General features: G+C 39.1%; 1 protein-coding gene across 13 annotated transcripts in view; it reads right to left on the bottom strand.

The window, feature by feature from the left end:
* Positions 1-17658, bottom strand: part of PARD3 (par-3 family cell polarity regulator) — a 696667-nt gene that overhangs the window by 20109 nt on the left and 658900 nt on the right. For all 13 annotated transcript variants that reach the window (XM_079769113.1, XM_079769103.1, XM_079769104.1 and 10 more), the window contains one exon: positions 2824-2944. In XM_079769113.1, coding sequence (XP_079625239.1) covers positions 2824-2944 — 121 coding nt within the window. The remainder of the gene's footprint in view (positions 1-2823; positions 2945-17658) is intronic.

Raw genomic sequence — 17658 nt, 5'->3', positions numbered from 1 at the left:
TTTCTCAAAGTTATCCATTTAAAATGTATTCCAACAGCCCAAGTGCCCATCAGCAGATGAGTGGATAGAAAAACTGTGGTACATCTACACAATGGAATACTACACAGTGGTAAAAAAGAAGGAACTCTTACCATTTGCAACAGCAAGGATGGACATGGAGAGTATTAGGCATAGATTGAGTCAATTATGCCAAACTACATAAGTAGATTTAAAAATTATGCTATGGTGTTACATGAAAATGACTCAATTTACTTGATCAGCTATAAACTTTATTAAAAATTCCATTAATAGTAATCTTGTTGCAGAGGATAATTAGAGATTTTCTTAGATATTAAATCTGCTGGACTTTTCCCATAACATCCCAAAGTTGGGTTAGGGTTGATTTCAGGAGTTTTTACTAGTGGATGCTGGCCTCATATTGCCAATTGCCTGTTCTAAGGCCCCATCTTCCACACCTGAATTACACCAAGTCCTTCACACTAGTAATGGTCTTCCCATTGTTTGGTCTTCTTCTTGCATTCACAAAATTCATCTTCCACCAACTCCAATCTGATCAGTAAATCCCATGTTAAAAAACCTTTATAGCTCTCTGGCCTTGTGTAAGAGCATATTGAGGGTGCTGGATTTTAGGACAAAAGAGAGATGATATAAACTCTACAGCAGTGCTTCTCAAAGTTAAACATGTTTCAAAAGGACTTGGAGGGCTTGTTAAAATACAGATTCCTGGGCCCCACTCATAAAGGTCCAGATCTAGTAGATCTGAGGCAGAATAAGAAGGTACATTTCTAACAAGCTCCCAGCATCAGGGAAGGTGCTGGTCTGTGGACCACACTTGGAGAAGCTCTACTTATCTTCTTTACTTTACATTCTCAGTTTCCTCTTAAGTTTTCATTCAAACAAAGGGTTTATTTAATAACAAACACCCAGTCACCTACTCTAACTCTCTGAGTCTACAAATAAGAAAACTGGTGCCTGGAGAACCAGGTCACCTGGTTAGTGGGAGACTGTTCTGTCCATCCATCTTCAAACCTTCAATCTCACATTAAAGGCTCCCAATATATTTCTACTTTTCTTTCTTCTTTTCTATATCACCAATCTCTCAGTTCTGTGTTAGCTGGGTCATTTATCCTTCCCCAAACAAAACAGACTTTTTTTTTTTACTTCAAGTCTTTCCTACCACCATTCTTCTTTCTGCCTCCCCTCCCAAATATCTACTGTAATTATATTCCCAACACTTTGAATTGAACTCATTAACTTTTTTTTAAATATATTTTATTGAATTTTTACAGAGAGGAAGAGAGAGGGATAGAGAGTTAGAAACATCGATGAGAGAGAAACATCGATCAGCTGCCTCCTGCACACTCCTTACTGGGGATGTGCCCGCAACCAAGGTACATGCCCTTGACCGGAATCGAACCTGGGACCTTTCAGTCCGCAGGCCGACACTCTATTCAGTGAGCCAAACCGGTTTCAGCTTTAAAGATATATTTTATTGATTTTTTTACAGAGAGGAAGGGAGAGGGATAGAGAACTAGAAACATCGATCAGCCGCCTCCTGCACACTCCCCACTGGGGATGTGCCTGCAACCAAGGCACATGCCACTGACCGGAATCGAACCCGGGACCCTTCAGTCCGCAGGCCGACGCTCCATCCTCTGAGCCAAACCGGTTTGGCTCATTAACTTTTTTGACCCTACTATCTACTTCAGGAACTCACATGCATGGATGGCACATCTTGGACCTCAACATCACCCAGAATTGGGCCACCTCCAAGATTCTGGACTCCCAATAACGGATTATCTTGACAATAGTCTCCTAGGTTTTATGATCCCTTGCCTGCTGTCCTCTCTTGCTTTATCCTAGGCAATCAAGGTAATCCTTCCTTGAGCAGTACTTACCACCCTCCTCAAACTGGATGACGCTTCACCTGCATCCTCACCAGGGTTCTAGAGTGCCTGCCTCGTCTTTCTGCCAAGTCTGTCTTGCCAATCTCCTTCACAGAATTCCTAGTCCTCTAAGCATTGTTGGTTATGGTCACATTACTATGTTGATGGAACCTTAATAATACCCCCAGCTAGATTTTCTTGCCTCAAGCAGACAATTTATTCACCCCAAAAGGACTCTTCCTCAAGCTTCCAAAGATATTCCTAAACATTCCCATCATCTTGAACCCCCAAGTCTGCTCCAATACCTCCCATTCCCATCATCTCTAAGGCAAAACACAAGATGGAAGCCCAAGTCTAGGGCAAGACTGAAGAGGGTTTATTAGCATGCCACACTGTGTCTGCAGGCACTGAGAGGCCATTCAAAGTTTTACTTTAGAAAGATCACTCTGGCAGTCATGTGGAGGATGAATTAGAACAGGGTAGAAGCAGATAAATGAGAGGGATTCAGCAATTACACAAAGAGGCTGTGGAAGAATAAAGAAATAAGAATGACTAAACACTGTACTTTCATATAGTAAGTACGCTACAGTCATGTGTTGAGCTAATTTATTCTGACTCTGATTCTGAGGAAAATATATATAGAAAAACATTTACTGAACTTAAAAAATGTATAATTGAGACCAAGAATAGTTTTGCTATGCCTTGTCATAAGGCAAATGAAAGCTATTGTGCAATAGACAGATGGTGCAATGAGATGTAAAATGAAATTAGCAATGATGAAATCCACATGGAAATGAGGGGAAGGTTGATATGTTAAAAGTCAAAGGAATTTGGCTCCATCTTGTCTCGCTTCATAAAAGACTGAGGTCATAGTTTAGTGGCTGTCATTGCAGAAAGTTGCAGGACTATCCATTGTGTCAAAGAACCAAACACTCACCCAGGGTTGTTCAAAGCTATAAGTGCGTCGCCGATCTTCTACATCTTCATCCTGCTTTGCTTGCTGGAACTCCTGCCGTAGACGCTGTATCCGATCATGGTTGCTAGTAGAGGACCTGTTGCTAAAAGAGAGAATAGGCAACAATGAACACCCTTCACAAATGCAATCTGTGCCTTGCAGCTACTAGGGAAAAGGGCATCTTGCTGGCAGATGACACTATTTAAGAGGAAGTGAATTTTAAAAACAGTATCTGAGCATTCGAAATATGTTCTCATTTTGATTAAGACTTATTGAAGTTATGTCAGACAAATATTCAAGAGGGAGAGTAGTATTTTTAGACATTCCTTTTTCACAGGAATGTAAAAGCCTCATTTCCTTTCTGTAATCTGGCAAGGTATCCACAGAAAAACTTTTTGGGGAAAATATTGCTTTAAAAGTCAGAAATATCAGGGTCCAGTCCTAGCCCCACCACCTTCTTAGACTAAGGCACTTAATGCCTCTAAGCTGCAGTTTCTTTAAATATATGAAATGAACATAATAATCATGTTTTGCTCTAAATATCATGCTGTTAACAATCAAGTAAGATAATACCATACAATATAGTCTTACAGTATTATTTCATAATGCCGTTATATAAAGTTCCTACTTATGCATTAACAGAGGTCTATGCACAAAATGCAACTCTCAGAGCATAAATGAAAAGCATTTTTAAAAATAACTTCAGGTGCTAGCTTGATGTAATCAGTTAGTTCATAATGATGTTGCCTTCTTTTTTTTTATGTAGCATTGAATTTGACTTTATTCTCACAAATGCTTATAACATAGGCTCAGAAGGCAGTATTACACCCCTACACATACACACACACCAATGTAGAAACTATCATTCAAAGAAGACAAGTGACTTTTTAAAAGCCTCCAATCTGCCCAGCATGGAAAGTAAGACAAGAATCCAGATTTTTCTGGGTTCTAGAGTCCAGTCCCCATCCCACTATACCATGTGTCAGTTAGTAAAACACATATTATATTCTAAAACACCCCTTTACAAAATCATACAAATTTTAAAAACAGTATTTTGAAAGAGTAATAGAGATGACCAAAAGTAAATCAATCTTAAACCTCCCACCACTTTTGGTTCATTCCATTCCCTGAGCACTAAGTTGCATCCTATCAGAAAAGCTATTTAAGCACACTAGGAATATACTGTCTCCCCAAGAAGACTTCAGACCTGTTAAGGATAAGGACCAAGTCTTATATTTATCACATTTACCCTTCAAACTGCTAGCAGAATGGTAAGCAGTAAGTTATTAGGAAGATGAAGTCTCTTCATTGAAAACAGGTTGCCCTGGATACTCAGTGTGTTACTGAGTTCTTTTGGCTGCACACACTCCTGAGTGATGGAATTTATGAGGTAGCTTGGAAAAATAAAAGTCTGTTATGGTAGAGTATATACAATCCTCAAACCAACATGTCTTTGTATAAGTCCACATATTTTGAAGAACTGCAAAAACTTAAAAATCTGAAATTGAAAATGCTCACGTATAGGACCAAAGCCTTAACATCTTCCATGAATGCGGGATAGTCTGTCACCATTTAATCTACTGGGTTGGTCCCTATCACCTTTATGTTTTTATCAATTTCATTAGAGATTCTGGAATATCTTGCTAATATATTCAATTTGATTATTTTCCCAGTCAATAAAAGGTTGCTTTTCTTCTGACAAATCTTCTGAATTGATTAGCCTGAGAACATTAAAGGTGAATGGGTCTCTAAAATGTGCTACTTGACAACATAAGGCTTCAGCCCATTTTATGTACAGCTTTAAAACTTGACCTCCACACTCTTGAGCCAGGCAGGTTACTTTTCCTACTGGCTTTTAAAACATTTGTTTGAACAGATAAATTATCAGTACTGGCTTCCCAATGTAATACCCAGTTTCTCTCCGTGAAACTGTGATGGCGTAGGCATTAGAATTGTTACACTCACAGACAAAGAGATAGAAAAGTGAACATTCATTAATCTCATTGCCATCTTTCCAGCTGTACCTTTTTCTGTTCTGGGCATACTTCATAACATTTATAGGAGAATCGTAGGAGGCTTGACCAACAAATATCACTACAAACATGTTTCTATTATTTTCATGTAGCACAGATGGCTTTAATCCAATAATTACTAGGTACATGAAGTCCAAGCCATTGATGAAAATTGACTTCTAACTATTTGTGAATAATTGAAAGTGTATCTCCCAAGAGGAATTGACCTAGTATTCTTCATTTGAAATTCTGGCAACTTCAGTGTTTTTCACAGTATTCGATGAGTTTTGGAAGTCACTTCACCCTTATTTCCAAATCTGAGCAGTTGGTGAGACCATTGTTGCACATTCTTTTCCTTTTCTCCTATGCTCTAGAGAATGCCAACCAACTTGCCTAACACTAGGAAAGCCCCTCTAAGGGTTGAAATTGGAAAGCAGGCTGCAATGGTTTTCATGATTGATGAGGACTTCCAAAGACTGGAAGGCCATCCAGCATCCTTGGGGAATAACATTGGCATCTGAAGGTAAAATCCTGGCTTCAAGAGATGAAACCATTGCAGCTGCTCAGTTCTGTTTCTCAGGCTCATCTATAATGATTTAATAATTCATACTTAGACTTCTAATGTTCTTGGTTAGCTCTTCTGCCAAGAAAGCCAAAGGAAATTTTAAATTTTCATTAGCACTGATGGCTACCCACCCCAACCAACTTATATTTGGGTTCATTGACAACTTAAAGTTGCTCATTATATTTTTGAGAAGTCTAGAATAAATATACCACCTGAATCAATCTGATGGGCGAGTGAGACAATAAAACTCAATGAGGAGTCAGTAAATCATCTATATATATAAAAGCCTAATATGCAAATTGTCCCTTCGGGAGTTGGACCGGGAGACGAGAGTTTGATCACTCATTATGATGTGTGCTGACCACCAGGGGGCAGCACGGAACAAAGGAAGGCCCCATCAGGCAGCCAGGGAAGGGAGGCCCCGGCAGGCAGCTGGAAGGCCCTGATAGGCCCTGATCACCTGCCAGGCCTAAGGAACCTTACCCGTGTACAAATTTCGTGCACCAGGCCTCTAGTAATTTTTAATAATAGTTAACAGAAAGGAGTGGTGAGGACAGTAAGACAGTAGAGTCCAATACTAATACTTAGCCCCTCTTTATAATTGGTACTTATAGCCCAACTAAAACTTAATTTTACACACACACACACACACACACACACATATGTCCCAAAAATGCATACATACTTTAACAGCTGATTGTTCAATTTTGAAAATGAAATGTCTTGTAATTAACACTGCTTTTATAAATATTCGAAATGTGTATATGCATTTTTTGGGACACCCTATATGTTAGCTAAATAAAGAGGGTTAGTTTTAGTTGAGAATAGTCTGAGTTAAGGAAGGGTACACTGGATCACACACTATGGAGATTCCTAACCTGGCATGCATGTCAACACCCTGAATTATATGGAACTCTAATATTTCCCATCCATAATTACCATGGGATGTATCCTCTCCAGTCAGAGGCAGACCACACAGTGTACTAGGCTTTAGAACCTTCAGATTGGCCTACTGCAATGTGCTTCACAAAAGGGGCTGAATGTACCAATTCCTGCCAACTGCAGCCATGGTACCTGTCCTGTACCTTGCTTCACAGATGGCAATCCAACCATCTCCTTAGGAAGAGTGAATGGGAAAAATTTTATGGCAATGGCCCTCACGTAAACACATTATATGAGAGCCGTCCCGAGTGCTTGCACTCGGATGTCGAGTGTGACTCGACACGGTTAGCATTAGAATAAAGGAATCGAGAAAAAAGCAAGCGAGTGCAAAGGGTTAAAAAATGCTGACTCACTGAGATTGCCCTGGATATTTTCCAACTCAGTAAGTCCTGTGCAGGGCCCAGGAATCTGCATATATTCAAAAGCACTGGAGGTGCTATGTGGTGAATTCTTTGAAAACAATGCCCACAGGCTTCATAGTCGGGACAAATTCCAGTGCTTGTGGGTCATTAACTAAAGAGTGAAGGAGACCCCCCTGGAAGCACCAATGTGTATTCTGTGACAAATGGGAGTAATATGCTTGGTCTAGAAGGGAGGCTCTTACTTGGTTCTAGTAAGTTGTTGCCCTGAAGGTCTGGTGATGGCTTCGCTTCTAATTTTTTTTTTAAAAAGTCAGAACTACAGTTTTTGCCCCAAATTTTAAATGTTGGCTTTTTTAAAGATCCTAGATGAGCCCCCTCCCCCAAAATGTCTGTTATGTACTATCTTGCAACTTCTACTTTTTATTCTGCAGCTGCTGCTGACTTTATAGCTGCTTTTCTAGGCTATTTAGTTTTACTGCATCAAGACAAGGCCAGTGGTCCCCCGGTCACAGTCCCAAAAAACAAATGTTAAAACAATGGGCATTGTGCCTATAGTCTTGCCTCTTGTAAAGTGTCTGCTCCCTCTGATCTGTCAAACCCTGATGACACTGACTGCCCTGCAGGCTTGAGTTCTGGCCTATCTTTTCAGACCTGCAGGTGCTGAGAGAGAAGAGTTTGTGATGTGACTGATTCTTTATGGAGTAAGAGCACTTTCAAATTTACATTTTTAATTAGGCAAAGGAAATCTGAAAAATTGGACTAGAGAGCACAGCTTTAAGATTCAGAATTCAACAGAAGGGAAAACAACCACTCATTTTTTTTAAAAGGGAGGTACCATCTTAGTATACACTCTCCTTCCCATGGAAGAAAAAAAGGGGGAGGGAAACAGAGGGAGGGAATAAATCTTGGCAGGCTTTCCATGGTCCTCATAGGGGGAGATAATTATAATCTCTATCCTAAGAGAAGAGAAATTACCCAAGAAAAGGGTAAGATAAATCTGCTCGTCTCTTTCTGAAATAACCTCTCCTTTTCTTTCTATTTTTATAATTCTACTAGTAAATCTAAGAAATCAAATTCCACTTCCTTGAAGCCTTTCCTAACTACTCCAGCCCATGTTCACCTGTTCTTTTCAATTCTTCAATAATAAGTATCCTCTGAACCAACAGTGTTTTTAGAACTTACATGTATATTTCTCTTTCTTAAATTTATACCTTTATCATAACCACTTAACATGTATACATTTTGTATGCTGCATCCCTGTGGCAGGGAAAATTGTTCAGCAAATATTTGTGATGGACAGACTTTAAGGTGGCTACGTGATTCCCACCGCTTGCTATTCACACCTTTGTGCAAAGCCCCAACCTTGAGTGTGGTCAGCCTGTGACTTGTTTCTGTGCAGTGAAATACAACAAAGGTCAAGGAATAAATATGATCACATTGTTGTGCTTATATAAGAAGAGTGTCCATCTTAATAGTCCATCTCTCTTGAAGATGAAAGCTGCCATAGATCTTATAGCTGCATAAAACAGAATGCTGCCAACAACTTCAGGGGAAGGAACAACACTGCCTCCCGGGGCCGCCAGGTGAGAACCCAGCCTGGCTGACACCTGAATGCACTGGATGAGACCTTGAGCAGAGGATTCAGCTAAGCTGTTGCCAGACTCCAGACCCACAGACACAGATATACTAGGTGTACCAGTTAATAATGCGGATTTTTTTCAATAGATGGACTTACACATATATTGATATATATGCCATTTGGTATGTATGCTATTTTGTTGTATTGACAGCAAGCTTCAAAAATTCATATGTCAAATTTGCTGAAGGTGTTAACATCATAGATATTTTTATGCTTAAAAATGTCAAATTTCGTGCCAAAAAAAAAGCATTGCGGGAAGTTCTAATTCATTACTTTTTTTGAAGAAAAGTGCTGCTGAATACTTCGGGAAGCTTATGGTGAACATGCTCCATCTCAAGATACTTGTGAACGCTGGTTTAGATGCTTTAAAAGTGATGATTTCAATGCAAAAGACAAAGAACGTCCAGGTCTACCGAAAAAAGTTTGAAGACCAACAATTACAAGCATTACTGGATGAAGATGTGTGTCAAACTCAAAACCAACTTGCAGAAAGATTAAATGTTGCTCAGCAAACAATTTCTGATCATTTACAAGCAATGGGAAAGATTTTAAAGGAAGGAAAATGGGTGCCACATCAACTGAACGAAAGACAAACGGAAAACCGCGAAGTCATCAGCAAAATGTTGCTTCAACAACACAAAATAAAGTCTTTTTTGCATCGAATTGTGACTGGCGATGAAAAGTGGATTTATTTTGAGAATCCCAAATGCACAAAATCATGGGTTGATCCAGGTCAACCATCAACATCAACTGCAAGGCCAAATCGTTTCGGAAAGAAGACAATGCTCTGCGTTTGGTGGGATCAGGAAGGTGTGGTGTCTTATGAGCTTCTAAAACCAGGTGAAACCATTAATACTGATCACTACAGACAACAAATAATCAATTTGAACCACGCTTTGATCGTGAAACAACCATAATGTGCCAGAAGACACAGCAAAGTAACTTTGCTTCATGATGATTCACCATCACACACTTCAAAACCAGTTAAAGACATGTTAAAAGATCTTGCCTGGGAAGTATTAACCCACGCACCGTGTTCACCAGACCTTGCTCCTTCACATTACCACTTGTTCCAATCGATGGCACACACACTTTCTGAGCAGCACTTCAAAACATACGAAGAAGTGGAAAATTGGGTCTCTGAATGGTTTGCCTCAAAACAAGAAAGTTCTATTGGGACGGTATCTACAAATTACCTGAAATGTATAGCTAGCGATGGACATTACTTTGAAGAAAGCACTTTTGATGTTTCTCTTGAAATTATCATGTTTTCTTTGATTACAAAATCTGCCATTATCAACCGGTACACCTAGTAATTAATGTGTGTTTTAAGCTGCTAAGTCTCTGTTAGTTTGTTATGCAGCAATAGAAAACTATACCCACTGATGCCAATGTCAGCAATGTGACTTGACTTGGTTAATAGGATGTCAGTGGATGTGAGGCAAATAGGGGTTTAAAATGGCAAGGTGAGTCTGCTCTCTTGTGTTTCATTGCAACAAAAGATAACGAACTCCCTACACCTTCTGTATACACACACGTACATCCACACTACACTACACTACTACCACCACATCACTTTAAAAAATATTAGGGGGTTATACATATTACATGAAATAAAGTAGTCTAGAAGCACACAGACCTATGCCCTACCCACAGTTGCAACCAAACAAATATTACCTGTTGCAAAAGCATGTTGGCGAGAACAGAATAAATGAGAGGAACCATATTTGCAGAATAAATTTTACCACTATTATGGATATAGTTAGTTATGCCAAAGTTTGTGTCTCAGAGAAAAACTGCACTAAGTAAATACAGTGTGGGGCAAAAGTAGGTTTACAGTTTGCATAGAAAATATTACAATGATTAACAAATAATAGTACAAGAATAAACTTTGTATTTCATGTAGGCATGACTCCTTTTGTCAACCTCCCAATCACTTCACCCAAAACACACCACTCTGGCTCTGATCTCTGAAAATTAGCCTTCATGCGATCAAAGCAGAAATGTGGATATTCCCCCAGAGTGTAGTGAAACTGAACCCAAGGGCTCACTCCTAGCAGAGACGGGTGACCTGTTAGAATATCACAAGGAGATATATTCCTGGTTAAAACTGTCTATTAATGGTCATAGACGCCAATTTAGTGCCAACAGGAATACCACCCTCTTGGCTGACAGGTCCACTCTGCCTTGCACTGTGCTGTTCTGTTCTGCGCTGTTCCGGCCTGCACTGCCCTGCTCCAGTGAGGCGGTCTTTGCTGTTTCACCCAGGGAAACACAGCCTTAAGTTTTCAATGGAAAAGGAACGTATGCTCTCAGAGCCAGAGGGGAGCTGGCTTATACAGACAGCAGTCCTCACTTCTGTGTCCCTGACTGGTCTGTCTTCATGCAACTGAGGACTAAATCCTGGCAGTTTGAGTGGTCCAAAAGGCACTGTCCTGATTGGTCAGTGATGATGTTGATGGAGATATAGCTGCACAGCTCTCATTGGATGGAGAAAGCCTCAGTCCTATTGGTTGAAATACAATTCCCGGACCTCCTTTACACCAGCTAGCTGAGCTGGCAGAAATACAGTGCAGGCAGGCGGTTCAGTGCAGAGGCTGGTAGTTCAGGGCAGGCTTCTCCCTGAAGAGCAGTTTGCATGAAAGGTCCCTGTGGAGAAATGGCTGCTGGGCTCTGTTCTTTAAAATTCGAGCCCAGTTAGCCACCAGAAGCCCTTCTCTCTCGGAGTCCGCAAAACTTAGTTTGGTTTTAAAACTGATTTTACTTAGTTTGCCAAGGGTCCAGGCGTTAACAGATGTCCTCCAAACCCCCACTTTACAAAAGATTAGGTACAGAGTAAAGATTTGGGGTAACCATATCAGCTTATATCTTTAGCCTTTTCATTTTTGAGATATAATTCTCAGCCCTAGTAATTTATTTTTGGACCTCAGTACAAAATTTTATTCCAAATGCTAATGAATTTCACACCTGCAGTTGGCATCCAATTACTGGGGATACAAAAGGGCAGTATTCTTTTCCCAATTAAAAAATACAAAAATATATTTCCAAATTATATCGTGAGATCTTGGAAACAATGAATCTCCACACTTGATGCTTTTTCCTATTGTATTTCTACTACTCACTCAGTATTCCCACACACAGCCCGGAGGGGCAATGCTAGAATTCTGCTAACGGCCAACTTCTCTGCTTAAGGAGCTCTTTCTCCTCCACTCGCCAGAGCTGCAGAGTCCTCAGGTCGCACAGGCTCTGGGATTCCCAATCAAGACTCTGAACAGTGCAGTCTACCCCAGCACTCTTAGGAGAGAGACGGCAGTATATTAAAGCTCCAAGGGCTCCATTTACGCCCAAGGATCTAGACTTCTCCAGGCCTTGATGATGCATTTAGGTAATGATGCAACCTTCACAGGAGGTTTCCATGGTTTTTTAGTCACTTCTTTGAAGTAAAGGTATCTCTTTATTGACTTCCTTGGTAATTGCACAAATGGAAGACTAAAGATTCAGCACATTATGTAAACATTCCACCCTAAACCTTGTCCAATTACTAATTCTTCTTGCAGCCTAAGAAAGAGAAAACATTCAATCCCTTTGTTTGGACCAATGACAAATCTAAAATTCAGCTATTTCATAGATGTCATTTAAAACAGACACCAGGACTGGATTAGGCAAAAAGTGACCCTGGGAAAAACATATGTAGGACAGACCTGTCACATAGCTTTAGAAACAGGCAGCCAGCAATGACCGAAAGTGTCTCAGATCATTAAGCAATGCTTCACTGTGATGTCATGCACGGATGTGCAGAGTTGTAATCCTTTCAAAACAGATTGTCAGCATGGTAAAGCGGATACAAACAAGTTCTTGAACAGGGACGACCAAAGCACTGGGGGCAGAATGTCACTGAACTAAAACGGGGCGCCAGCACAGCCCCCAGGAACTGATGCCATTCAGAGACTACAGGTAAACAACGCTATGCGCTCCTGTGCTGATTAGCAGGTCCATAAAGTATTCCTGATCCTGTAATCACCAAAGAGTTAAAATCCACAGATGTCAGAACTGAGTTTGTAATTGCTATAAATTAGTGAGCAAACACAGGTTTCTCATTTAAACCCATTGCAACTGTATGATAAAATGGAGTACTTGCAACATGTTTTCCTTCCTGGCACTCAGATCAGTAGTATTTTTTTGTAAACTCCTGGGTACAGACATGAAAGCAGATATTGCTAGGGTTGTATGTGTGACAGATTCCTCTCCCTGAACATGTGCTTATTCTTGGGGAGAAAAGCCGTTTAATGGTAACGAATTTGTTGACCACATTTTTATAGTGAGCTACATTGTGCCTTTATCTTTGCTTACTTCAAACAGCGTGAGTGGCGTCTCCCTCCCTGAGAAAGTTTTTGCTTCTCTTGGAGGAACCTGGAGCACTTCCCCCCAGAGTGCATGGGTTTGCCTCCTGTCACCTACTCAGGCAAGGAAGCATAAATCACTAAATTAAAACAGAAAGAAGGAACAGACTCAGATGCTGTGAAAAAGCCAACTTTGAACTTTCAGATTAGTTAAGCATTAGAGTAACCTCGCTTACTTAGACTGGGGCTTTCTACTATGGATGGCTCAAACCAGAAGATTTATGAGCAATACGGGGAAGGAGTGGGAGGGTTAAACCAAGAAATGTATCAATTACCAAAGTACAAATAAAAATAGCTCCTCTGCACAAGCTTCATTAAGTTTTATCAGCAAGTTTCTTGGGGTTTTACACTCAAACCGCAGGTCATAAATTCACAGTAAATCCCCCACATGTTCACCAAACACCTGAATTCAATTTCTCTTCTGCTTGTGAAGTAGGAATGTGGTGCTCAAATTAATTATGCATGCAAAGTTAGTTTCTAACTAGGGCAGCTTTTTCATCAATCTTAGCATTTTTATATTGGAATGGAGGTATAAATTCTCTTTCAAGTTTGAACAGTGAAAAAAAAAAGTTAGTAAAAACCTTGTTACAATGTTTGCATTTTTCTATAGATAATCCCAGACATGTTTGAGCTATAACAAATGGTATTCATATTTACTTTGTTTTTAGACAAATATTTCTTTGGATAGGTACAAACTACCTTGAATTAAAGACAAAGTCTAAAGTGAAGCTAAGTGCTATATTTATATTTATGTGTTTGTATATATGTGAAATTACCTACTTAGGAAATAGCATGCCATTGTCAGTTTATTTTCACAGTTTGACTCATCATTTATACTATGAAAAGAATTATGAGAAACTTTCACAAATGCCAAAGGCACTCGCGTTCATTTTCAGATTCTGACACCCAAGATTTGTTGTCCATTTCACACCAATTTCAGTGTAATAAATCATCACAAATTAAAAACATGCAGCTATGTTCTCTGGGTTGAAAAGATAGTCTCTACGCTGTTAATACTGCATTGCTTCTGATGTGATGAGTAACGGGGATGGTCGCCTGTCTCTATCAGGAAGACTCAGGACTCGATCTCACCTAGTCCCTCCGTGGTCATTCAGTAAGAGGGCTATCATTTTATAAGCAGGAAAATCTCAGGAATGCAATCCTCACCCATTTTTTTATTATCATCACTCTTCCTTACGAGCCTGTCATTGGTCTCAGGCAGGAGTGAGATAAATTTAGCTTTACTTTTTCGAGGGGAATTCCAGCTACAAAGAACATGTATATGTGCACAGACATACATAATTTCAGAAAGCAACAACAAACACACTCAAAAAAGACATTCTGTTATGAGCCTGAGGAAGCTTTCCTGACTAGTAAATGTCACAGAAATAATCCAAGTCAGTTTCTACCAAAAAGATTATAAGTCTATTGCAGTCACACCTCCAACGAGGCATTGGCTTAAGATGGCACAAAAGTAATATTACTTAGCAAGTTTTAAAAAATATCATCATAAAACTAATTATCAAAGTTGTTTCAGAAACCGTATTCTAATCAAATTTTTTAAAGAAATGACTTTTGGCCGAAACCGGTTTGGCTCAGTGGATAGAGCGTCGGCCTGCGGACTCAAGGGTCCCAGGTTCGATTCCAGTCAAGGGCATGTACCTTGGTTGTGGGCACATCCCCAGTAGGGGGTGTGCAAGAGGCAGCTGATCGATGTTTCTCTCTCATCGATGTTTCTAACTCTCTATCCCTCTCTCTTCCTCTCCATAAAAATCAATAAAATATATTTTAAAAAAAAGAAAGAAATGACTTTTGAATATTGTGAGAGTGAATGTTAAAGCTCAAAACCCAAGATAGTGGGAAAATCCAAATCAAACTTCTGCAGTCCCCTGAAGGAGGACAGGGACAGAGCAGCGTTTTCTGTGCCTCAGAGTCTTCCCAAATTGTTAGCTGGCTACCTTGTGTAGCTTTACATGAATAAATGATGGGAGAGAAAATGTTTTCCAGGTATCCCGATGAATTTAAGGGCATTCATTTTTAAAATTTATTTTTATTAATTTTTAGTGAGAGAAGAAGGGAGAGAGGGAGAGAGAGAGAGAGGAAGAGAGAGAGAGAGAGAGAGAGAGAGAGAGAGAGAGAGAGAGAGAGAAATATCAATGTGAGAGCATAATATTGATCAGCTGCCTGCTGCATGCCCCCCACTGGGGATTGAGTCTGCAACCTAGAATTGAACTAGCAACACTTTGGTGCACAGGCTAACACCCAACCAACTGAGCCACACTGGCCAGGGCTAAATGCATTCTTGAAAATTAAATGTTACTTCCTATAAGAAACTGCATCTGTCATCTTTTTAACAATGCGAGAAGCAGTTATAATTTGGGGTTAATGCTTACAGTGTGTGATTTTCATGAACTGTCTAATAAATGGCAAGGATATATAAGATATTCTAATAGGTTAGAGAGCTGAAGAAAGTTTACGCATTATACTATTCCTTCAATAAAACGACTGGGAATATAAAGGTTAGCCAGTTGTGACTCACAGTTAAAGTCTGTGCTTCAAACAAAAATATACATTTGGGTGTCTGAATAAAGAAGAAAAGAAATTTAATATTACAGGTGAAAATCTTGAAAAACTAAAAGAAGAGCAAAAATCAGGAATACATTATAAAAATTTGAAATAAAAAAGCAGTGAAAATTAAATTACAAAACCTGATAGATTTTGATAAAATGAAAATGATTACCATGTTCTTGTTAATATTGGAGAGGTTTTATCATTCAAATATAGAAAGTAATTATAGAACCATTATTTTAATTCTTTAATCATGAACTAATTATAGAATCCAAGGCTAACATTTTCATTGTTTTTGCAATCTGTCTTTAATGATAGCAAAATTGCCAAAACCCCCACAAAACTACACAAAATTAAGCTTTTTTTAAAAGATAAAAATTCCAGTATAATGCAGTGCTTAATGCTCATGTCATAATTTTAAATCATGGCTAAATTCTATATGACTTTCCTGAAATGAGTTAAAATGGAAAAGAATGTACATTTTATGAGTAGCTAACTCTGAAATGCTTTTGAGAACTAGAATAAAAGTAGAAACATACATTGGTTAGTTTTTTGTTTTTGTTTTTTTAAACCAGAACACTGGATGTGTGAACCCTGAGAAAGGAGATACCTAATACGAAAGGCTCTCGGTGGCCAACTGGGTTCAAATTTAAAAACATACAAAAATACCCCCGAGCCAGCAGCCATTTCTACACAGAGGCCTGTCATGCAAACTGCACTTCAGGGAGAAGCCTGCACTGAACTGCCTGTCTGCACTATGTTTCTGCCATCTGAACCAGCCCTTGTAAAGGAGTTCCTGGAATTGTATTTCAACCAATAGCACTGTGACTTTCCCCATCTAATCTTAGCTGTGCAGCTATATTAACATCAGCATTTTCACTGACCAATCAGAACAGCTCCATTCTACCAATCAGAACAATGCTCTTTGGACCAATCAAACTGTTAGGATTTGGAGTCCGCGTTTGGACAGACTAATCAGGGATTCAGGGGTGAGGACCTCTATCTACATAAGTCAGTTCCCCTCTGGCTTCAAATGTGCACTTTTCCTTTCCACTCAAGACTGAAGACTGCTTTTCACCAGCTGGAGCTGAAACAACAAAGATATCTTGTCGGAGGAGAGCAGCACAGGAGCAGAGCTGAGCAGACCAGAGCAGGTGAAGCAGACCGGAGCAGAGCTGTCCAGCGGGAGAGAGCCCTAGGCCACCTGGCCCTGGAGACACAGCCATGCTGCACTGTTTTATAACCGAGCTGTGACATTATTGAGCTGTCACACAGTTGTGCTGTTTTCACAGCCATGCTGTATCACAATTGAGCAGTATGCACTGAATAAAGTTTCCTTCTTCCCCGCAACCCTATTTGGGGATTCCTGTTGGCATTGAAATGATGCCAACGACCACTGGTTGACAAATGTGCCCAAATGAAAAATCGGTATGTGTTACTGATTTTTAAACCTGTTTTAGATCATTGAAATATTTTTCTTGACTAATAATTTCTTAACTTCCATTTATGCTCCTAATTAGATTCATAATTAGTAGTTAATAATTTTAACTTTAATTAATAATTTTCTAGGCTTTTCATCTATTCACAATTTGCCCATGTCCCAATGCACTAATAATCTACCTGGATAGAGGAAATAAAAGAGTTAGAAATGCCAATCAATTTAACTTCTCATTTCATGTTCAGCTAAATTATGATGAGAAAACACAAAAAGTGTGACATACTGGTTTGGAATTATTGATGGATTTGAAAGTGGCTTGCATCATTCTTTTGTAAATTCCATGTTTTCAAAGTAATACCTATTATGTGCAGTTTATATTTTAAAATGCTAACTAAAGGTTTAAAAGAATCTCCTGCTTCATCAGGCATTATCCCAAAAGACATTTTGCTTTCTCACTGCTTTATTTTTACAAACTCCCAACAGCAGTACTTTTGTATGTATCTACATTTTTCTTCTAAAAGTGTAATTAATTTTCAAACACATTGGTTAGCTGTGGGTTTGCTTGTGGGTTTGCGAGATTTTACTGTATTGTAGTGCTTAAACATGACTTTAAAATTAAACTATAGCTAAGAAAAATGATAAAAAAATCTTTACTTATTTTGTGAGCATGATATTCATAATAGAAGAGATTTTTTCCTCTGGCTTGACATTTTTCTCTCTTAATTTCAAGGATTTTCAAACTTCTAAACCAAAAAAAAATCAACAATATTGAATTCCAGACACAAATTGTTTAAAATTAAAATTTTGATGAAAAACTTTTGACCTTTGTAAGTTGATTGATTTGGTAACATTTTCAAATCTCTATGTCTAAAATGTTCAAAGATTTTAATT

The sequence above is a fragment of the Cnephaeus nilssonii genome, assembly GCF_951640355.1.
Source record: "Cnephaeus nilssonii genome assembly, chromosome: 4".
Taxonomy (NCBI): domain Eukaryota; kingdom Metazoa; phylum Chordata; class Mammalia; order Chiroptera; family Vespertilionidae; genus Cnephaeus; species Cnephaeus nilssonii.
Note: the sequence above shows the minus strand (reverse complement) of the source record. Positions and strands in the feature narration are given on the sequence as shown.